Source organism: Pygocentrus nattereri, chromosome 1 (genome assembly GCF_015220715.1).
Source record: "Pygocentrus nattereri isolate fPygNat1 chromosome 1, fPygNat1.pri, whole genome shotgun sequence".
Taxonomy (NCBI): Eukaryota; Metazoa; Chordata; class Actinopteri; order Characiformes; family Serrasalmidae; genus Pygocentrus; species Pygocentrus nattereri.
In genome coordinates, this window is record NC_051211.1 from 3,484,865 (window position 1) to 3,508,950 (window position 24,086).

At 44.4% G+C, this 24,086-nt stretch overlaps 1 protein-coding gene and 2 long non-coding RNA genes across 3 annotated transcripts; 1 reads left to right on the forward strand and 2 right to left on the reverse strand.

Moving 5' to 3' along the window:
- Nucleotides 1-3,689: 3,689 nt before the first annotated feature.
- Nucleotides 3,690-4,240, reverse strand: LOC119263124. Its single transcript, XR_005130135.1, has 2 exons — nucleotides 4,001-4,240; nucleotides 3,690-3,872 (listed from the first exon to the last, which is right to left on the reverse strand). It is a non-coding gene; the product is annotated as an uncharacterized LOC119263124 (long non-coding RNA).
- A 270-nt stretch (nucleotides 4,241-4,510) lies between these two features.
- Nucleotides 4,511-15,306, forward strand: LOC119263116 (zona pellucida sperm-binding protein 1-like). The gene is made up of 13 exons (XM_037537340.1): nucleotides 4,511-4,928; nucleotides 6,012-6,130; nucleotides 6,344-6,752; nucleotides 7,244-7,296; nucleotides 8,927-9,269; nucleotides 9,743-9,865; nucleotides 10,378-10,550; nucleotides 10,640-10,737; nucleotides 12,383-12,585; nucleotides 13,626-13,803; nucleotides 14,290-14,428; nucleotides 14,504-14,578; nucleotides 15,235-15,306. Exons 1-13 carry the CDS (start codon nucleotides 4,526-4,528, stop codon nucleotides 15,298-15,300), a joined length of 2,382 nt encoding a protein of 793 aa, XP_037393237.1. The 5' UTR covers nucleotides 4,511-4,525; the 3' UTR covers nucleotides 15,301-15,306.
- A 4,208-nt stretch (nucleotides 15,307-19,514) lies between these two features.
- Nucleotides 19,515-20,065, reverse strand: LOC119263122. The gene is made up of 2 exons (XR_005130133.1): nucleotides 19,826-20,065; nucleotides 19,515-19,697 (listed from the first exon to the last, which is right to left on the reverse strand). It is a non-coding gene; the product is annotated as an uncharacterized LOC119263122 (long non-coding RNA).
- Nucleotides 20,066-24,086: the final 4,021 nt, after the last annotated feature.

Here is a 24,086-nt window from a genome sequence, read left to right on the forward strand (position 1 = left end):
TATTAGTATGAAGTATTATAGTAAAGTGGGAAAAGAAAAGATCTGAGGGTGAGGATTGCACAGCTCTGTAAAGCAAGAAGTTCAGTGGTGGTCAAACTGGTCCGGAAGGCTGGTGAGCAGCGGCACCAATCAAGGCAGAAGAGGCAACAGCATCAGACGCACAGGATGGGCAGCTGATCAGCTCGGCAGAGAAAAGAAAGAAAAAAACAGTTCTGTAAAGAGTGGCTGACCACAGGTTACAGTAAAACAGAGCAGTGGAGACTCCAGCAGGTCTAGACCTGACAGGGAAGACTAATCACCAAATGCTTGACTGTACAAAAGTTTTTAGCCTAGACTTAAAGATTGAGGCTGTCTGATTCCCGAACATTAGCAGGAAGATTATTCCAGAGCTGGAGGGCTTTGTATGAGAGCTCTTCCCCTCCTGATGTAACTTTATTAATTCTAGGTACCAGTAGTAAGCCAGCACCTTGTGATCTAAGTAGGCATGATGGTTCATAGTGGGAGAGGAGCTCACTCAGGTACTGAGGGGCGAGCCCGTTTAGAGCTTTGTGTCAGTAATAGAATTTTATAATCGATGTGAAATTTGACTGGTAACCAGTGCAGGTTTGATAAAACTGGACTAATATGGTCGAACTTTCTGGCTGCAGCGTTCTGACTAGCTGAAGCTTGTTAAGGCTTTTGCTGGGACATCCAGACAGCAGGGCATTACAATAATCTAGCCTTGAAGTAATAAATGCATGAACTAGCTTTTCTGCATCCTGTAGGGATCATGCATTTCTTAATTTAGCAATGTTGCGGAGATGCAGGAAGGCTGTTCTAGAGATATTAGTTATATGTGTGTCGAAGGATAGATCAGCGTCTATCATGACACCAAGATTTTTAACAGATAAGCTTGATGAAACTGAGAGATTAAGTGTTAAATTAGACAGTTTGTTTCTGGCTAATTTTGAACCCAGAAGCAGGACCTCTGTTTTGTCTGAGTTAAGTAGCAGAAAATTGCTTGACATCCAATCTTTTATGTCTTTTATACAGTCCTCAATCATGCCAAGTTTAATTTTGTCATTTGGTTTGCTTGATATATATAACTGGGTGTCATCGGCATAGCAGTGGAAATTTATGCCGTGTTTACCGATAATGGTGCCTAGTGGTAGCATATATATATTGTGAATAATATAGGTCCTAAAACAGAGCCTTGTGGAACACCATACATTACGTTTGCACGAACAGATGATTCACCCTTTACATTAACAAACTGATATCGATCAGTGAGGTAGGACCTGAACCAGGAAAGAGCTGTTCCTGTTACCCCTACAAGGTTTTCTAGTCTATCTAGTAGGATAGAGTGGTCTATTGTGTCAAATGCTGCACTAAGGTCAAGGAGGACTAACAACGACACATTTCCTTGGTCCGTGAATAATAGAAGATCATTTATAATTTTTACTAATGCTGTTTCTGTACTATGATGTGGCCTAAAACCAGACTGAAATTTTTCATGTAGATTATTCCTATGCAAATAAGAGCTTAATTGTTTGGTTACCACTTTTTCCAGGATCTTCGATATAAAGGGGAGATTTGAGAGGTCTATAATTTGATAGTTCACAGGGATCGAGGTTAGCTTTCTTAATCAGCGGTCTAATTACTGCAAGTTTAAAAATTTTTGTGATATATATCCGAGACTAAGAGAGGAGTTTATTATTGACAGAATAGGCTTAGTTATTTCTGATAAGATTTCCTTGAGTAGACCTGTAGGAATTGGGTCTAGAATACAGGTCGATGGTTTTGCAGAAGAAACTATTTTGACTAGTTCATTTTCTTGGAGTAATGTAAACGATTCCAGCCTATCTGCAGTGACTCTAATATTCTCAGGGTCTAGACTGGATTTATAAGCCAGCATGTTTGTGGAGTTTAACTGTGCATTCAGAATTTTCGGTCTAATTTTTTCGATTTTATCACTAAAGAAATTCATAAAATCATTGCTGCTATAGGCCATCTGGTCATCTGGGGTTCAGTGACTCTTTTGTTCTCTGTTAGTTTAGAAATTGTGCTAAATAATAGTCTAGGATTGTTCTTATTGTTTTCTATGAGAGAGGAGAGATAGGCTGAGCATGCTGCAGTAAGAGCTCTTCTATAGTCTATAAGGCTCTCCTTCCAGGCGGACTGGAACACTTCTAATTTAGTCGGACGCCATTTTCGCTCTAGTTGTCTGGCAGTCTGTTTTAAAGCTCGAGTGTGATCGTTAGACCAAGGGGCGAGTTTTTTCTGCCGTACTATTTTGCTTTTTAATGGAGCTACACTGTCTAACGTAGATCGAAGAGTATCCTCTAGGAATTTGGTCATAGTATCTAATTCAGTAGGATTAGATGGACTGCTGACTGAAGTTGATAACTGCGGGAGGTTTCTGATAAAGCTGCCAGCTGTGGAGGAACTTATAGTCCTCTTAACCTGATAACATGGTGATGAACGCACATTACCACTAAACTGGATTTTGTATGAGATTAAGTAATGGTCTGAGACGGCTTTGCTCTGGGGGGAGAATGGCTAAGTTAACTATGTCTACACCAAAGGTCAGTATTAAGTCTAGAGTGTGGTTGAGGTAGTGTGTGGGCCCTTTTATAATTTGGGTGAATCCCATGGAGTCTATGATAGATATGAATGCCTTACTTAATGTGTCGTGAGGGTTGTCAATGTGGACATTAAAATCTCCGACAATTAATATTTTACTTGAAAACGTTATTAGGCTTGATAGAAACTCAGCGAATTCCTGTAAGAACTGAGAATACGGACCGGGTGGCCTGTAAATTGTGATTAATAAAAATGAATGTTTATTTGTTCCTTGCTCAAGTATATTAAGTACAAGAACTTCAAAAGATGAAAATGTAGGTCCTACTTTCTGGTTCACGCCTAAAGCTTTAGTATGGATGGTTGCTATACCTCCACCCCGACCGCTTAAATGATCTGTTCTAAGCTGTACTGAGTCCACACACCCCGCCTCGCCTCCAGGCTTTTATTCTACTGTTCTGTTTTAAAACATTCGGTTATGAAAAAGGTCCAAATACCAACTTTTCACCTGGAGAAACTGATTTTAAGGTTCACAATTAGAACCACTGCAGAACCTCTTGAGGGAACACTTACACTGTACCTCAATGAACAAGAAATGTACCAACAGAACCTTCATTCCAAGTATGGAAGCATAACAGGTGTGTGTTTGCTGGATCAATCTGGTCCTCCAAACATGAGGATAGAGCATGAATGTGTTCTAGACTGTGACCCCTTTTCTTAGACAGTCTTTTAAGGAACGTGTGTGTAAAGCTGAGTTTAGTGAGTTTTGTATTAAAGCTGCTCCATCGAGTTCATAACTACTGGTCAGTTTTAACTTGAGCTGGATAAACTGAGGTTTCACTTAATGTGACAAAGCCTCTTCGCTGTAGCAGATGAACTAAAACGGCTTATCAAACACTGCATTCCTTCAGTGCGTCCCTCAGAATTTCCTTCAACACTTTTCTTAGAAATACTTATTCACAACACAGAGGAAAAACAGAAAAGGTGCGCTGGAGCAGTTTCTGATGGTAACTGCAACACTGGGGGAGTCCTTTAAATAAAATCCTACACAAGGCCACTTCACTGTCCACATAAAAACAGTCCCATGGAGGAATCCGGGAAGAGGACATGGCAATGAGTAGACTGGAGAATGAATGAAAGAGGGGGCATCAGTATCTGTATTTGGTGGAGTAGTCTGGAGGGACACCACCAGACCTCGTCATTTCCTGGCTCCCCTGTAGACGGTCTCCATTATGTCTATCATCTCCTGCTTGTCCTCCATGGTCCAGTTGATCTTGTTACCCGTCCCGAGGTCAATCGTGATGTGCTTGTTCCTGCGACACAGAGAAGAAAGGCAGGAAATAAAATGATGGTTTTGTTCCCAAATGCGTCACAGAGCACCGTAATAATTTTAATCATGATTTATGATGTTGGGAGGGCTTTAGGATCACAGTACACCAACCTGTTGGCTGGTGAACCATAACCCTGCTTGACCACTGAATGAGTCCACTCTTACAAAAAGATGGCTCTTTGAGGGTTCTTTAGGAATTTAGATTCTTTAGGTCTTTAAATTTTATATAGAAACATGAGTGTTGAAAAAAGCCGTTGCATGACTAAATTGTTCTTTTCAGCAGGAAATTGATGGAGAATGAGTTGCATATGGTTCTGTATAGAATGGTTTTGAAAAGGGTTCTATATAACTCCAAATCAGACAAAACCAAAATAAGAAAGAAAGAAAGGAGAGGGAACATTTTAAGTGTGTGCACATTTTCATTGTAGCCAGGTGTTCTTCATCTTCTCGCACGCACCTGCTGAAGGAGTCGACTCCGGTTCCGATTCCACGTGATGCCTATCAATGGAGTCGACTCTATGAATTGATTCCTCACCACAGTTTTCTCGATTCTTGATCCCAAAGACAGCGAAACCACGGCGAACCGTGAGGTGCAGCGATATAAAACGTACGACATTAAGCACATACGACGCTATTATGGCCGAGCATGAAGTCACGGGGGGCAATCAACTCCAAAGTGCCTGGAATCAGAGAACCGACTCTTTCCGGAATCGACTCCCAAGTCTATTAAAGGCTGTCGGGAGCTGCAGCGAGTTCACACCAGTTTTGGGGCCTTTGACCTCAAACATGGCCTCATTGCAGCCTGCCATCGTCCTGCTCCTGCTTCTGACTCTTGCTTGCGGGCTGAGGCAGGGCAGTGTGATGATTGAGACCCTGAATTCAGAGCAGGCCATCGACCCAAGCGAAGGCACCTTAGATGAAGGAGGCGCAGAGCAGCAGGATGGCTCGGCAGAAGGCCAGAGATACTTGGTGTTTTGTGGTGAAAATGCTATGGCGGTAGTTTTGCCCCCAGGCTCTCTCTCTGAGATGCAGGTCTTTGGTAAGCAAGCTGTTTCGATCAGTCCTACGTTTTTCATTCGAGGTGGGCAGGGAGCGGTTCTGTTTAACGTTTTTCACCTACATGTTCCTCTACACAAGCAGTGGGTGCCCAGATGTTAAGAGCCATTTTGTCCCTTTTAATGGAAATCACACCATGTTGGGAGCCGCAACACCAGCTATGTCCTGTGCATCAGTGTGTTCTAATATACCAGTATATAATGCTATATACTAGCAGTCTAACTGTGCCCTAGTTTAAGCTTCAGCTCAGCTGAGTAACAGCTCTGGGAGGAAACTTCTCTTCAAAAGTAGAACAGTTTATTGTAAAACGTCTCTCCCTTCGACCAGCTTCTTGTTCAAAGTTCCCTTTTCCACCTTAAATTGTACCTGATGCGCCAGAACGTAACTGCTGCTGCATTTAAGGTGGAACGGGGTGTTTCACAGTTTGTCGTTGCAGATTAATCGTATCAAGAAACCAGCTGGAGTGACTATAAATGCAACTCTAATCCCTTTGTCTCCAAATTATTGATGTTCATCTTAAATCTCCCTCTCTGCCATTTCTTTGGCTACTAGCTGGGTGAGACTGTTGTCGGTGTTGCTGTGGTGACCAGCAGTCTGTGCTGATCTTCAGGGTTAAAGGGTGAATTAGCAGTTCTACATTAACTCCAGCGTTTAAGACCATTTACTGTTAAACTGTGTTCAAGGATCAGCAGAGCTTCATTTTACTGTAAAGGAGGATTATTTTATCTACTAATTCTGCTGTGGAGCGCTTCAGGAGCTTCAACACACACCAGCACATTAAACTCAAATGAAGTGAATTGGGAACTAACTGAGTGGATGAAATGGCACAGAGGGAAAAGATTACTTTCCTCTTGAAGAGCTTTGCAAAGGACACATCTGTTGGTTTTACTTTACTACATGTAGCTCAGTTAGTGGAATGGAAAAGGAGCTCCTGAACTCCCCTAAATGCTTTTAACCTCTACTAAAAGTCTCCTAAACGCTGTTTGCCCTGATGCAAGTTTTCCCAATCGGTTGATGGAAGCTTTATTGGCGTGGACATGCTGAGTTACAGTGAGTTCTTTCTCAGATTCATCAGGAATGTATCCTGTCTTCGGCCTTCCAGAGGCCTGTGACTACTCTCTAACCAGGGAAAACGGGAGGGTTGTTCTTCACATCCACTTTGCTGGCTGTCCTGTCACTGTTGAGGTGGGCAACATGTTCTTAATTTATCAGCATTAATAAACTAGATCAACTATACAGGTAAATGATCATGTTTTCAGTTCATTTTCTACACCACTGATATACAAACCTAGATGCTGCTTTGCCTGTTCTCTGAGGTGATTATGCTGGGTGAGGCTAAGATACTGCAAACTGAATAGGAGTTGTATAAACGTGGTGGTTTTGTATGAATGTTTGCAGGAGGGCAGCTACACTCTGAGATTCCTGTATCGTAACAGCGCTGGGCAGCTTGAGATCGTCACAGTGTCCTGCAGTAACTCCAGTCACGCGCCCTCTTCAAAAACGCGATCTTCACGCCATCCTGTTCTGTCCTACCCTGCTGTCAAGATATCCCCTCCCCAAGCAGTGCAGCTGTACTTTCCCTATGGGGAGCCAGTGTCCGTTCCCCAACCTGATCCACTGCCACTGGCAACACTGACCGCTTCCCCATTGGATCTGCTGTTCTTTCCTGAATTTGATCCGCTGTTCCCTGCACCAGGGGTTCCACTGCCGGCTTTCCAATGGGAACAACCGTCTCCTACACCAACCAGTATGCATGTGCCGGCGATGCCCTCGTCTCTTGGGCGTCGTTCAAAATGCAAACAACGAGGTGAGTCTCCCTGTTCTGCTGCGAACAGTACTGCATGACTTGCTTTCAGAAGGCTGTACAGATGTTACTGCTGGGTGTAAATCTGACGGGGTGGTGGGGAGCTGGCTGAGACTGGGTGGATATCCCTGCTGTCAGAACCTCCCTTTTTATCATTATTCAGTTTGTCATAATTTGAAAATGCCTTTCCTTTTATATAGTTTGTAAACTTCATGAGGAATGGACCAAAAAAATGCCCCAAACTTGGTCTGGTATTATTAACTTAAATTAAAGTTGTCCTTTTCCTGTGAACTTGGTATTTGTGATGCAAGGTTTTTTTGACAGCACAAAATGCTTTTTGTTTTGTTTAGTTTTGGCCAGACATTTGTGAAAATTATGTAATATTTCAATACTCAATATGCATGCTAAAATATTGGTATGTAATGTAGTTTTAATGTCATTGTGTATATAAAATTGATGCTACCATGTAATGGTTGTCCTGTTCCTTACACCAGGGGATCGACTCTCCTCTCCGCGATTGGACCCACTGTCCTCTCCTGAATTTGGTGCACTGTTTCCTACACCAGCGGATCGACTCTCCTCTCCGCGATTGGACCCACTGTCCTCTCCTGAATTTGGTCCACTGTTCCCTACACCAGGGGATCGACTCTCCTCTCCCCGAGTGGACCCACTGTCCTCTCCTGAATTTGGTCCACTGTTCCCTACACCAGGGGATCGACTCTCCTCTCCCCGAGTGGACCCACTGTCCTCTCCTGAATTTGGTCCACTGTTCCCTACACCAGGGGATCGACTCTCCTCTCCCCGAGTGGACCCACTGTCCTCTCCTGAATTTGGTCCACTGTTCCCTACACCAGGGGATCGACTCTCCTCTCCGCGACTGGGGCCACTGTCCTCTCCTGAATTTGGTCCACTGTTCCCTACACCAGGGGATCGACTCTCCTCTCCGCGACTGGGGCCACTGTCCTCTCCTGAATTTGGTCCACTGTTCCCTACAACAGGGGATCGACTCTCCTCTCCCCGAGAGGACCCACTGTCCTCTCCTGAATTTGTTCCACTGTTCCCTACACCAGGGGATCGACTCTCCTCTCCCCAAAGAAAACCACTGTCCCCTACACCAGTGGAGCCACTGTCCTCTCCTGAATTTGGTCCACTGTTCCCTACACCAGGGGATCGACACTCCTCTCCCAGATTGGACCCACTGTCCTCTCCTGTATTTGGTCCACTGTTCCCTACGCCAGGGGATCGACTCTCCTCTCCCCGATTGGACCCACTGTCCTCTGCTGAATATGGTCCCCTGTTCCCTACACCAGGGGATCGACTCTCCTCTCCCCAAAGGAAGCCACTGTCCCCTACACCAGTGGAGCCACTGTCCTCTCCTGAATTTGGTCCACTGTTTCCTACACCAGCGGATCGACTCTCCTCTCCGCGATTGGACCCACTGTCCTCTCCTGAATTTGGTCCACTGTTCCCTACACCAGGGGATCGGCTCTCCTCTCCGCGATTGGACCCACTGTCCTCTCCTGAATTTGGTCCACTGTTCCCTACACCAGGGGATCGACTCTCCTCTCCCCGATTGGACCCACTGTCCTCTCCTGAATTTGGTCCACTGTTCCCTACACCAGGGGATCGACTCTCCTCTCCCCGAGTGGACCCACTGTCCTCTCCTGAATTTGTTCCACTGTTCCCTACACCAGGGGATCGACTCTCCTCTCCCCAAAGAAAACCACTGTCCCCTACACCAGTGGAGCCACTGTCCTCTCCTGAATTTGGTCCACTGTTCCCTACACCAGGGGATCGACTCTCCTCTCCGCGATTTGACCCACTGTCCTCTCCTGTATTTGGTCCACTGTTCCCTACACCAGGGGATCGACTCTCCTCTCCAATTGGACCCACTGTCCTCTCCTGTATTTGGTCCACTGTTCCCTACACCAGGTGATCGACTCTCCTCTCCCCGATTGGACCCACTGTCCTTTCCTGTATTTGGTCCACTGTTCCCTACACCAGGGGATCGACTCTCCTCTCCCCGATTGGACCCACTGTCCTCTCCTGAATTTGGTCCACTGTTCCCTACACCAGCGGATCGACTCACCTCTGCACGACTGGGGCCACTGTCCTCTCCTGTATTTGGTCAACTGTTCCCTACACCAGGGGATCGACTCTCCTCTCCCCAATGGAAGCCACTGTCCCCTACACCAGTGGAGCCACTGTCCTCTCCTGAATTTGGTCCACTGTTCCCTACACCAGGGGATCGACTCTCCTCTCCCCGATTGGACCCACTGTCCTCTCCTGAATTTGGTCCACTGTTCCCTACACCAGGGGATCGACTCTCCTCTCCCCAATGGATGCCACTGTCCCCTACACCAGTGGAGCCACTGTCCTCTCCTGAATTTGATCCACTGCTCCCTACACCAGGGGTTCAACCGCCCACTTCCCAATGGGAGCAACTGTCCCCTACACCAACCAGTATGCAGGTGACTGCGATGCCCTCATCTCTTGCGTTGCATTCAAACTTCAAAAAAGGTGAGGCTCTCTGTTCTGCTGCTAACAGTACTGCATGACCCACTTTCAGAAGGCTGTGCAGATTTTCAAATTGATTCTTTGCATCAGCTGTTCTCAAACTGGACCCCAGGGGGCTGCAGAAGGGCACTAAAGGGGCCCCTGTGAAGTTTCAGAAGTTGTATGTACATATGTAAGCAAGAGTTGGGACCCCAGTTTTTTTGACAGTAGCAATACACTTGTCCTTGCATTTTGGCCAAAAGAGAGTATTATATAATATTTTGTTTAAAATATTGATGCTGAATTTTCTGGTTTAATAGCATATTGAGTAAAATTGACTCTACCACTGATGCCATTGAATTGCTGCCTCCAGTTTTTCCTTTAATTGGTACACTAGCCCATATACAGTGACTTATTTGGTAGTGGTTGTATTGTTTAAGGATGTATAATAATGTACTAAATTCATTCCGAACAGTCTAATGTCACATTCCTTGCAGGCTGCAGCTTTCCTAGTGGTCAGAGATTGCCGTGTGGTCGTCCTGGGACTACAGCTGCCGAGTGTCTGAGGAGAGGATGCTGCAGAGACGAGGCGACTTTCGCCTGTTACTACCCCATGGATGGTAAATTGATCCATACAGTATTTGTTGCATGTAGAGCAAGGGTGCAAATGCACATTTTAAACAGTTTGAAATTGATTAACATCAAAGTGCAGCGACTAAATCTGCTTGGTCCACCAAGTATTTGTACATTTTTCAAGGGATTGTGCAGCTGTTCTTGCATCTTTTTCAGGTTTTTAGGAATGTGGTGCTTCTGCTGGAAGGGTTTAATTCTCAAAACTCACAATGAGTACAGTTATTCCATATACAGGAGTATACCTTGTACACAATTATAGAAATTGTAATTTAGTCATAAATTTTAAATTTTCAGCTTCTCTTGGGTGGTGTGTAATTTCATATGGACACATTTCTCTAAATATGTAGATGTAGTAAATATGGAGTGGGTTTTTGGTTTTTTTTAATGACCCTTTTTTTTATTCACTACATTTTTACAAATTGTTGAACTGTACTTCCTCGCTCTGTTTCTATGCAGCCAAGTTTGACTTATCCATTTTCTTCTCCCTCTCCCATTTAAGTATGTTTGGCCGACAGGCAGTTCATCTTTGTCGTTCCCTCCAACGTTGCTGGTTTGCCCATAAACCCTGCACGTCTGATGGTGGTGGGGAGGAGTAGCTGTAAACCAGTCATTGCCAACAGAGACTTTGCCGTTTTCAAGTTTGGGGTGACGGAGTGTGGAACACATTCTTACGTGAGATTTTCCAGCTGTGACTTTTTGTAACGTGCCCCTTTGACTTTAACTCTGTAATTAAGGACTAATTTGAGCTTTTTGTTAATCAGCAAATTGGAGAAACAACCGTTTACTTGGCTGAAGTGCAGTCACCAATCAGGAAGCGCGTCCTGCAGTACGGCATCATTACCAGGGATATTCCTGTCAGGTGAGTCGGGGGGGGTTGTATTGATACTGTAGATCAAATGAGATGCTAACACTGACTTCAGTTTAAATGTACCTAAAGGGAAGACTGTCTTGCCTGAGACACACTGCAGTTAAAGCTTTTACATGGTGAGCGTCCGATGTATTGAGGTTCACCCCTTAAACTGCTCCCCTAGAACAGCGATATCCAGACTTCTGCTAGCTTGTCTGAATGCTGCGATGTTTAGCGTTGTTGTTGGGGCCCTTGTTTCCCCCTTTGTAACGGGATGGCAGCGCACTCCTCACCACATGGCAAAAAACTTTTTTCTTAAATTGAGTTACAAAAACTGCAGCCGTGCCTTTCCAGCTGGTAAAAACGACTAATCGGGCACTTTCTCCCGCTGTCCCATGACATCTGTGAAATGTTCCACTGTTTGAGTGGGTGTTTGTCGTGTTTTGACCATAAAGGATGGTTTAAACCCGTTTCCCCACCCAGGAGCAAAAATCAGCCTTCAAACTGGAAAGAAATGATTTGACCTTTATTGTGACATGTATTGATATCAAACATATGAATTTTGTTTCGTGAAAAAATTTGGCCATATCGCCCAGCTCTGCTCACAAAATGGCAGGGGAAGTTGCCCAGGTTCCAACAACTTGAATGCTAAAGAAAAATGAAATGGAAGTGGAAAAGGCTTTGAACAAAGTGGATGGAAAAAGCAAGAGGTTTTCCAGAATTATGTAGTTGATTATAGTTATATAATATAGTATATAAATGAACTTTGACTTGGCTTATTCTAACACTAATATACCAGCTAGCTGTGGCTTATCTTGTATGTAATCTGGATGTTCAATGTCTGCGTTGTAGTTTTGAGGAAGCGTTTTGCTTTGAGTGTTTCTCAAGTTGGTCACTATTGGCTTTTAACAGCGCATTTTTTACGAATGAGGTGTTGTAGCCAGCTTGTTCAGGTTTAATTGTGGTGACTAATTGGGTGTTTTGGGCCTGTGGCTTTGGAAGGAGGGCTAACATGACCAATTTTGCATATTTTCCATGTTGGGGCAGTCATAGGCTGGAGGTTAGGGATCCAGCCTTGTGACCGGAAGGTCGCCGGTTCGATCCCCAGAGCCGACAGCACATGACTGAGGTGTCCTTGAGCAAGACACCTAACCCCCAATTGCTCCCCGGGTGCTGCGGATTGGGCTGCCCACCGCTCCGGGCAAGTGTGCTCACTGCCCCGTGTGTGTGTGGTGGTTCACTTCACGGATGGGTTAAATGCAGAGGTGAAATTTCCCCATGGTGGGACTTATAAGGGTCACTTAATCTTGATCTTAATTTGCAAAGGCAACATTCTTCAAAGGCAAGTTCAGCAAATAACTGCATTAAAAAGTAATGGCACATTTTATATTGTATTTTTCTCAACCTGCATTAATGCCACATTGAAGCTGTAGAGGATGTTTTACTTGGAAAATAAAAAATGCAAGTTGAGCCAGGATGTTTTGAAGGTTTTTCATCAAAATGGTGCAGGCCAGTCTGTAAACATGTCATGTTACGGTTTGCACATGCAATGTGTAACATAATGCTGGTATATAATACTGTTAAACGTCTAATCTGGTATTCTGATGTCTTTTGAATCTGTGGTGTGTAGCTAACATTAAATGCTGTTTCCTTTCAGGCTTATGGTTGAGTGTCGCTACTCAAAGGGCAGTTTGGACCTTGCGGACTCTCCGGTCCTTGCAGACCCTCTGGCGCCGCAGGCTTCTCAAAGCCGTTTGATGAAGGGCTGGGCTAGTGCTGGATACATGGTGAAGAGTGCCAGCCTGCCAGCCTTGGTGAGGGCCAAGGGACTGTATGGAGTCCAGCTTCGGATTGCGCAGGGTAAAATATTTTCTTCTTAAGAGCAACCCACTTCATCGCTGTGTTAACAAATGAAAGTTAAAACTCTACCATGTGAAGAACCAGAAATGCTGCCACCTTCTCTGGGCCTGAGCTCATTTGAGTTGAAGCGGAAAAGTGTCCAGTAGTCCAACAGATCAAATTCTCTTTGGAAACCATGGATGCTGTGTCCTCTGGGCTAAAGATGAGATCATGATGTTGGGTGACTTTTTTTAGCTTTAGGTTTCAGAACTGCTCTAACTCTGCATACACTTTCCCTCTTTGCTCCTCAACTGGCATGTGTTTTTAATGTGCCCCCAGAGTGCCCAGCAGTTGTGGAGGGAACTGAATCGGCTCACTGTAATGACCTGTAATACAGGATTAACTTTGAATGGTGCAGGACCTGAGAACAGGAACAAAAATGCTTCATTTTAAATCAAGCACATGTATTTGTTAAAATCTGAACTTGTTTTGGAGGGTGCCGTTAAACCTGGAGGCTCCTGCTCCCTCAGCACTCACTTCTATACCTGCATAGAATAACTTGAAGAATAGTAAATAATACCCCTAGTTGATCGGTTACTACAGCTTGCACTCACCAGCCATGTAGAGGTGGTCAAGAAGTGCAGATCAAGCATCAGAATGGGGAAGAAAGGGGATTTAAGCAACTTTGCACGTGGCATGGTTGTTGGTGCCGGACGGGCTGGTCTGAGTATTTCAGAAACTGCTGATCTACTGTGATTTTCACGCACAGCCATCTCTAGGGTTTACAGAGAATGGTCTGAAAAGGGGGAGATATCCAGTGAGCGGCAGTTGTGTGGACGAAAATGCCTTGTTGATGTGAGCGGTCCGAGGAGAATGGGCAGACTGGTTCCAGATGAATTAAGGCAGTTCTGAAGGCAAAAGGGGGGTCCAACCTTTTACTAGCACCTAATGAAGTGGCTGTGTATATCTGCCTACATAACACACTTCTTCCACTCTGTTTCAAATGCACATTAACTGAACTCCTGTTAAACCCATTCCTAAATCCTTTTTATTTTTTGCAGATGAGACCTTCACCAAATTCTGCTCTGAGGATCACCAGCCCCTGAAAGTTCTCCTGGGTAAACCTGTGTACCTGGAACTGCGAATAAACGCTCCCAACCCTAAAGCCACTCTGGTGGTGCACTACTGCGTGGCCTACCCTCGCTCTGCTAAGAGTGCCTTGGTGCTGCTGTATGAGGGGTAGGTTTGAAGTAGAAGGCTGTGGCAATCATGCATTTAAAACTGCAATGCATGTCGTTTCCTTTGAGTGAGCTGTGCTGGACCTGAGTAGCCATGCTGAGTCTAGTTACCATGTTGGGCTTGTATCAGTAGCAGCACTGTTGACCCCCTTGAAGAGCCATCAGTGACCACACTAATTACCTTGGAAACACCCCACATGTGACAATCATCCCCTTATTCTGTACAGACTAAAGTGATGTAAGGATCCAGGCTGTGTCCAGCTCTAATGAGGCCATATTCTATTATTGCCGCTTCTATATGCAGTCATTCAGAGTGGCTTGCTGTAAAATACTGTTCTTGAGTCTGAGTTCAGTGATGGGAACACCCACCCTTAAACTGTTATTGAATGAAATGGTTATGAATACACTGCCTGATTGGCCTGGTTAGAGGCGGCAGTGTCGGATTGTATTGCATCCACTCTAGGCTTCTTTGGTTTTTGTCCTGCAGTTGCCCCAACCCTCTCGATTCCGACAACATCTCGATCCTCTACGTGGCCGGCCAATCGCAGGATCCCCACGTGCGGCGTTTTGAAGTGAAGGCCTTCCAGTTTATGGACAAGTCCACCAATAAATACCTCAATGAGGAGGTGCAGTAATCCCCCTTCTGTTCTGAGATGATTTAATAGGTCTCAGATGCTCAATGTCTTTCCCTCCTTTCACAGATCTACTTCATGTGCTCTACCGAGGTCTGTATGCCGTCCCAGACTCCGTGTAAGGAGACCTGCTTTGATGGCAAGGTGTGTTTTTAATAATTATTCATACACATGGTTTGTATGCAAATCTATCAGTTTTATTTTGACAATTTATTTTTGGGTTTTGCCAGCAGTGAGGATTCAACTCTTACCTTTGTTGGTAAACCAGATCATAAAGAGCATCTTCTCTTTTATCTGGTGTCTAACTGCTGAATAGACAGTCTTTCAGCAAACTTGCTAACGCTGGCTTTTGGCATGTTCTCATCTGATGACTCGCTTCTGTTTGAGTGACTCCGTCTCTCCACTTTGTCTGCTGTAATGTATCCACCCTAAAGCAGTTGTAATGGTTTAACAGGCCCCTCCCACCTTGCAGATACCACACCCCCTGCAGTTACACACTTCTACCAGAGAGGTCCAAATCCCCAAAACTCACAATGCAAATTGTATAGTTAATGCTAAATACTTTATTTATTCCAAGCTTAAACTGCGTCTGAGAAGCCAGCTCCAACTCTCTGGCCAGGATTTGTAGTTTAATAGGCTCAAATATAGCACTTGATGCAAGCTCACACACAGTAATGGAGTTGAGAAACTCTGTGCTTTGTACTGCTTTTTTTTTTTTTTTTTTACCTATTAATAATCACTGGTTAAATGTTTTTATGTATTTAATGAACACTAACACTTTCTTTTTACTTCCCTTCCAGTCTTCATCTACCACAGCTGCAGATGTGTTGAACTCATATTCTCAATTAAAAGTCAAGCACTTTTAAATTCAATGTTTTGAGACTCGTTCATTTAAATGTGCCTTATTAAAAGTCTGGTGGTGCAATGAGCGTTCAGAAAGGCTCATTTTGAACTACACTGTTTTTGCATGTTGGTCTGTTCTTCAGGTACTTCAGTTTTTGACTTCAAACAAGTCCACATGCTTTTGTGTTGTGCCACAAGCTGTTCAGTCTACACTCTCAAACAAAACCATTTTATTGGGGTTCCATCTCAGTCCCTTAGTCAGGGAACATAACTGAGCCATGATCCACTGAAATCAAGCAAGCAAAATTAATTCATATAGCGCTTTTTACAACAGGTGTTGTCACAAAGCAGCTTTACAAAACAATCAGTATTACAGAGAGAAGAGAAAAGAAAAGGAGAGAAAATCCGGGTCCGAGCCCCCATGAGCAAGCCAGTGGCGACGGTGGCAAGGAAAAACTCCCTAAAAGAGGAAGAAACCTTGAGAGGAACCAAGACTCAGAAGGGGAACCCATCCTCCTCTGGTCGACACCAGATAGCAAACATTATTAGTATGAAGTATTATAGTAAAGTGGGAAAAGAAAAGATCTGAGGGTGAGGATTGCACAGCTCTGTAAAGCAAGAAGTTCAGTGGTGGTCAAACTGGTCTGGAAGGCTGGTGAGCAGCGGCACCAATCAAGGCAGAAGAGGCAACAGCATCAGACGCACAGGATGGGCAGCTGATCAGCTCGGCAGAGAAAAGAAAGAAAAAAACAGTTCTGTAAAGAGTGGCTGACCACAGGTTACAGTAAAACAGAGCAGTGGAGACTCCAGCAGGTCTAGACCTGACAGGGAAGACTAATCACCAAATGCTTGACTGTACAAAAGTTTTTAGCCTAGACTTAAAGATTGAGGCTGTCTGATTCCCGAACATTAGCAGGAAGATTATTCCAGAGCTGGGGGGCTTTGTATGAGAAAGCTCTTCCCCTCCTGATGTAACTTTATTAATTCTAGGTACCAGTAGTAAGCCAGCACCTTGTGATCTAAGTAGGCATGATGGTTCATAGTGGGAGAGGAGCTCACTCAGGTACTGAGGGGCGAGCCCGTTTAGAGCTTTATGTGTCAGTAATAGAATTTTATAATCGATGTGAAATTTGACTGGTAACCAGTGCAGGTTTGATAAAACTGGACTAATATGGTCGAACTTTCTGGCTGCAGCGTTCTGGACTAGCTGAAGCTTGTTAAGGCTTTTGCTGGGACATCCAGACAGCAGGGCATTACAATAATCTAGCCTTGAAGTAATAAATGCATGAACTAGCTTTTCTGCATCCTGTAGGGATCATGCATTTCTTAATTTAGCAATGTTGCGGAGATGCAGGAAGGCTGTTCTAGAGATATTAGTTATATGTGTGTCGAAGGATAGATCAGCGTCTATCATGACACCAAGATTTTTAACAGATAAGCTTGATGAAACTGAGAGATTAAGTGTTAAATTAGACAGTTTGTTTCTGGCTAATTTTGAACCCAGAAGCAGGACCTCTGTTTTGTCTGAGTTAAGTAGCAGAAAATTGCTTGACATCCAATCTTTTATGTCTTTTATACAGTCCTCAATCATGCCAAGTTTAATTTTGTCATTTGGTTTGCTTGATATATATAACTGGGTGTCATCGGCATAGCAGTGGAAATTTATGCCGTGTTTACCGATAATGGTGCCTAGTGGTAGCATATATATATTGTGAATAATATAGGTCCTAAAACAGAGCCTTGTGGAACACCATACATTACGTTTGCACGAACAGATGATTCACCCTTTACATTAACAAACTGATATCGATCAGTGAGGTAGGACCTGAACCAGGAAAGAGCTGTTCCTGTTACCCCTACAAGGTTTTCTAGTCTATCTAGTAGGATAGAGTGGTCTATTGTGTCAAATGCTGCACTAAGGTCAAGGAGGACTAACAACGACACATTTCCTTGGTCCGTGAATAATAGAAGATCATTTATAATTTTTACTAATGCTGTTTCTGTACTATGATGTGGCCTAAAACCAGACTGAAATTTTTCATGTAGATTATTCCTATGCAAATAAGAGCTTAATTGTTTGGTTACCACTTTTTCCAGGATCTTCGATATAAAGGGGAGATTTGAGAGGTCTATAATTTGATAGTTCACAGGGATCGAGGTTAGCTTTCTTAATCAGCGGTCTAATTACTGCAAGTTTAAAAATTTTTGTGATATATATCCGAGACTAAGAGAGGAGTTTATTATTGACAGAATAGGCTTAGTTATTTCTGATAAGATTTCCTTGAGTAGACCTGTAGGAATTGGGTCTAGAATACAGGTCGATGGTTTTGCAGAAGAAACTATTTTGACTAGTTCATTTTCTTGGAGTAATGTAAACGATTCCAGCCTATCTGCAGTGACTCTAATATTCTCAGGGTCTAGACTGGATTTATAAGCCAGCATGTTTGTGGAGTTTAACTGTGCATTCAGAATTTTCGGTCTAATTTTTTCGATTTTATCACTAAAGAAATTCATAAAATCATTGCTGCTATAGGCCATCTGGTCATCTGGGGTTCAGTGACTCTTTTGTTCTCTGTTAGTTTAGAAATTGTGCTAAATAATAGTCTAGGATTGTTCTTATTGTTTTTCTATGAGAGAGGAGAGATAGGCTGAGCATGCTGCAGTAAGAGCTCTTCTATAGTCTATAAGGCTCTCCTTCCAGGCGGACTGGAACACTTCTAATTTAGTCGGACGCCATTTTCGCTCTAGTTGTCTGGCAGTCTGTTTTAAAGCTCGAGTGTGATCGTTAGACCAAGGGGCGAGTTTTTTCTGCCGTACTATTTTGCTTTTTAATGGAGCTACACTGTCTAACGTAGATCGAAGAGTATCCTCTAGGAATTTGGTCATAGTATCTAATTCAGTAGGATTAGATGGACTGCTGACTGAAGTTGATAACTGCGGGAGGTTTCTGATAAAGCTGCCAGCTGTGGAGGAACTTATAGTCCTCTTAACCTGATAACATGGTGATGAACGCACATTACCACTAAACTGGATTTTGTATGAGATTAAGTAATGGTCTGAGACGGCTTTGCTCTGGGGGAGAATGGCTAAGTTAACTATGTCTACACCAAAGGTCAGTATTAAGTCTAGAGTGTGGTTGAGGTAGTGTGTGGGCCCTTTTATAATTTGGGTGAATCCCATGGAGTCTATGATAGATATGAATGCCTTACTTAATGTGTCGTGAGGGTTGTCTATGTGGACATTAAAATCTCCGACAATTAATATTTTACTTGAAAACGTTATTAGGCTTGATAGAAACTCAGCGAATTCCTGTAAGAACTGAGAATACGGACCGGGTGGCCTGTAAATTGTGATTAATAAAAATGAATGTTTATTTGTTCCTTGCTCAAGTATATTAAGTACAAGAACTTCAAAAGATGAAAATGTAGGTCCTACTTTCTGGTTCACGCCTAAAGCTTTAGTATGGATGGTTGCTATACCTCCACCCCGACCGCTTAAATGATCTGTTCTAAGCTGTACTGAGTCCACACACCCCGCCTCGCCTCCAGGCTTTTATTCTACTGTTCTGTTTTAAAACATTCGGTTATGAAAAAGGTCCAAATACCAACTTTTCACCTGGAGAAACTGATTTTAAGGTTCACAATTAGAACCACTGCAGAACCTCTTGAGGGAACACTTACACTGTACCTCAATGAACAAGAAATGTACCAACAGAACCTTCATTCCAACTATGGAAGCATAACAGGTGTGTGTTTGCTGGATCAATCTGGTCCTCCAAACATGAGGATAGAGCATGAATGTGTTCTAGACTGTGACCCCTTTTCTTAGACAGTCTTTTAAGGAACGTGTGTGTAAAGCTGAGTTTAGTGAGTTTTGTATTAAAGCTGCTCCATCAAGTTCATAACTACTGGTCAGTTTTAACTTGAGCTGGATAAACTGAGGTTTCACTTAATGTGACAAAGCCTCTTCGCTGTAGCAGATGAACTAAAACGGCTTATCAAACACTGCATTCCTTCAGTGCGTCCCTCAGAATTTCCTTCAACACTTTTCTTAGAAATACTTATTCACAACACAGAGGAAAAACAGTAAAGGTGCGCTGGAGCAGTTTCTGATGGTAACTGCAACACTGGGGGAGTCCTTTAAATAAAATCCTACACAAGGCCACTTCACTGTCCACATAAAAACAGTCCCATGGAGGAATCCGGGAAGAGGACATGGCAATGAGTAGACTGGAGAATGAATGAAAGAGGGGGCATCAGTATCTGTATTTGGTGGAGTAGTCTGGAGGGACACCACCAGACCTCGTCATTTCCTGGCTCCCCTGTAGACGGTCTCCATTATGTCTATCATCTCCTGCTTGTCCTCCATGGTCCAGTTGATCTTGTTACCCGTCCCGAGGTCAATCGTGATGTGCTTGTTCCTGCGACACAGAGAAGAAAGGCAGGAAATAAAATGATGGTTTTGTTCCCAAATGCGTCACAGAGCACCGTAATAATTTTAATCATGATTTATGATGTTGGGAGGGCTTTAGGATCACAGTACACCAACCTGTTGGCTGGTGAACCATAACCCTGCTTGACCACTGAATGAGTCCACTCTTACAAAAAGATGGCTCTTTGAGGGTTCTTTAGGAATTTAGATTCTTTAGGTCTTTAAATTTTATATAGAAACATGAGTGTTGAAAAAAGCCGTTGCATGACTAAATTGTTCTTTTCAGCAGGAAATTGATGGAGAATGAGTTGCATATGGTTCTGTATAGAATGGTTTTGAAAAGGGTTCTATATAACTCCAAATCAGACAAAACCAAAATAAGAAAGAAAGAAAGGAGAGGGAACATTTTAAGTGTGTGCACATTTTCATTGTAGCCAGGTGTTCTTCATCTTCTCGCACGCACCTGCTGAAGGAGTCGACTCCGGTTCCGATTCCACGTGATGCCTATCAATGGAGTCGACTCTATGAATTGATTCCTCACCACAGTTTTCTCGATTCTTGATCCCAAAGACAGCGAAACCACGGCGAACCGTGAGGTGCAGCGATATAAAACGTACGACATTAAGCACATACGACGCTATTATGGCCGAGCATGAAGTCACGGGGGGCAATCAACTCCAAAGTGCCTGGAATCAGAGAACCGACTCTTTCCGGAATCGACTCCCAAGTCTATTAAAGGCTGTCGGGAGCTGCAGCGAGTTCACACCAGTTTTGGGGCCTTTGACCTCAAACATGGCCTCATTGCAGCCCGCCATCGTCCTGCTCCTGCTTCTGACTCTTGCTTGCGGGCTGAGGCAGGGCAGTGTGATGATTGAGACCCTGAATTCAGAGCAGGCCATCGACCCAAGCGGCATCTTAGATGAAGGAGGCGCAGAGCAGCAGGATGGCTCGGCAGAAGGCCAGAGATACTTGGTGTTTTGTGGTGAAAATGCTATGGCGGTAGTTTTGCCCCAGGCTCTCTCTCTGAGATGCAGGTCTTTGGTAAGCAAGCTGTTTCGATCAGTCCTACGTTTTTCATTCAAGGTGGGCAGGGAGCGGTTCTGTTTAACGTTTTTCACCTACATGTTCCTCTACACAAGCAGTGGGTGCCCAGATGTTAAGAGCCATTTTGTCCCTTTTAATGGAAATCACACCAATGTTGGGAGCCGCAACACCAGCTATGTCCTGTGCATCAGTGTGTTCTAATATACCAGTATATAATGCTATATACTAGCAGTCTAACTGTGCCCTAGTTTAAGCTTCAGCTCAGCTGAGTAACAGCTCTGGGAGGAAACTTCTCTTCAAAGTAGAACAGTTTATTGTAAAACGTCTCTCCTTCGACCAGCTTCTTGTTCAAAGTTCCCTTTTCCACCTTAAATTGTACCTGATGCGCCAGAACGTAACTGCTGCTGCATTTAAGGTGGAACGGGGTGTTTCACAGTTTGTCGTTGCAGATTAATCGTATCAAGAAACCAGCTGGAGTGACTATAAATGCAACTCTAATCCCTTTGTCTCCAAATTATTGATGTTCATCTTAAATCTCCCTCTCTGCCATTTCTTTGGCTACTAGCTGGGTGAGACTGTTGTCGGTGTTGCTGTGGTGACCAGCAGTCTGTGCTGATCTTCAGGGTTAAAGGGTGAATTAGCAGTTCTACATTAACTCCAGCGTTTAAGACCATTTACTGTTAAACTGTGTTCAAGGATCAGCAGAGCTTCATTTTACTGTAAAGGAGGATTATTTTATCTACTAATTCTGCTGTGGAGCGCTTCAGGAGCTTCAACACACCACCAGCACATTAAACTCAAATGAAGTGAATTGGGAACTAAACTGAGTGGATGAAATGGCACAGAGGGAAAAGATTACTTCCTCTTGAAGAGCTTTGCAAAGGACACATCTGTTGGTTTTAACTTTACTACATGTAGCTCAGTTAGTGGAATGGAAAAGGAGCTCCTGAACTCCCCTAAATGCTTTTAACCTCTACTAAAAGTCTCCTAAACGCTGTTTGCCCTGATGCAAGTTTTCCCAATCGGTTGATGGAAGCTTTATTGGCGTGGACATGCTGAGTTACAGTGAGTTCTTTCTCAGATTCATCAGGAATGTATCCTGTCTTCGGCCTTCCAGAGGCCTGTGACTACTCTCTAACCAGGGAAAACGGGAGGGTTGTTCTTCACATCCACTTTGCTGGCTGTCCTGTCACTGTTGAGGTGGGCAACATGTTCTTAATTTATCAGCATTAATAAACTAGATCAACTATACAGGTAAATGATCATGTTTTCAGTTCATTTTCTACACCACTGATATACAAACCTAGATGCTGCTTTGCCTGTTCTCTGAGGTGATTATGCTGGGTGAGGCTAAGATACTGCAAACTGAATAGGAGTTGTATAAACGTGGTGGTTTTGTATGAATGTTTGCAGGAGGGCAGCTACACTCTGAGATTCCTGTATCGTAACAGCGCTGGGCAGCTTGAGATCGTCACAGTGTCCTGCAGTAACTCCAGTCACGCGCCCTCTTCAAAAACGCGATCTTCACGCCATCCTGTTCTGTCCTACCCTGCTGTCAAGATATCCCCTCCCCAAGCAGTGCAGCTGTACTTTCCCTATGGGGAGCCAGTGTCCGTTCCCCAACCTGATCCACTGCCACTGGCAACACTGACCGCTTCCCCATTGGATCTGCTGTTCTTTCCTGAATTTGATCCGCTGTTCCCTGCACCAGGGGTTCCACTGCCGGCTTTCCAATGGGAACAACCGTCTCCTACACCAACCAGTATGCATGTGCCAGCGATGCCCTCGTCTCTTGGGCGTCGTTCAAAATGCAAACAACGAGGTGAGTCTCCCTGTTCTGCTGCGAACAGTACTGCATGACTTGCTTTCAGAAGGCTGTACAGATGTTACTGCTGGGTGTAAATCTGACGGGGTGGTGGGGAGCTGGCTGAGACTGGGTGGATATCCCTGCTGTCAGAACCTCCCTTTTTATCATTATTCAGTTTGTCATAATTTGAAAATGCCTTTCCTTTTATATAGTTTGTAAACTTCATGAGGAATGGACCAAAAAAATGCCCCAAACTTGGTCTGGTATTATTAACTTAAATTAAAGTTGTCCTTTTCCTGTGAACTTGGTATTTGTGATGCAAGGTTTTTTGACAGCACAAAATGCTTTTTGTTTTGTTTAGTTTTGGCCAGACATTTGTGAAAATTATGTAATATTTCAATACTCAATATGCATGCTAAAATATTGGTATGTAATGTAGTTTTAATGTCATTGTGTATATAAAATTGATGCTACCATGTAATGGTTGTCCTGTTCCTTACACCAGGGGATCGACTCTCCTCTCCCGATTGGAGCCACTGTCCCCTACACCAGTGGAGCCACTGTCCTCTGCTGAATTTGGTCCACTGTTCCCTACACCAGGGGATCGACTCTCCTCTCTCCAGATTGGACCCACTGTCCTCTCCTGTATTTGTCCATCTGTCCCTACACCAGTGAGCCACTGTCCCCTCACTCCTGAATTGGTTCCACTGTTCCCTACCCAGGGGATCGACTCTCCACTCCCCAAGAAAAGCACTGTCCCCCTACAACCAGTGGAGCCACTGTCCTCATCGCTGAATTGGTCCACTGTTCCCTTACACCAGGGGATCGACTCTCCTCTCCGCGATTGACCACTGTCCTCTCCTGAATTTGGTGTGCACTGTTTTCCTACACCAGCGATCGACTCTCCTCTCCGCGAATTGGACCCCTGTCCTCTTCCTGAATTTGGTCCACTGTTCCCTACACCAGGGATCGCTCTCCTATCCGAGATGGACCCACTGTCCTCTCCTGAATTTGGTCCAACTGTTCCCTACACCAGGGGATCGACTCTCCTCTCCCCAGAGTTGACCCACTGTCCTCTCCTGAATTTGGTCACTGTTCCCTACACCAGGGGATCGACTCTCCTCTCCCCAATGGACCACTGTCCTCTCCTGATTTGGTCCACTGTTCCCTACACCAGGGATCGACTCTCCTCTCCCCAAGTGGACCCACTGTCCTCTCCTGAATTTGTTCCACTGTTCCCTACACCAGGGATCGACTCTCCTCTCCGCGACTGGGCCACTGTCCTCTCCTGTATTTGGTCCACTGTTCCCTACAACAGGGGATCGACTCTCCTCTCCCCGAGAGGACCCACTGTCCTCTCCTGAATTTGTTCCACCGTTCCCTACACCAGCGGATCGACTCTCCTCTCCCCAAAGAAAGCCACTGTCCCCTACACCAGTGGAGCCACTGTCCTCTCCTGAATTTGGTCCACTGTTCCCTACACCAGGGGATCGACACTCCTCTCCCAGATTGGACCCACTGTCCTCT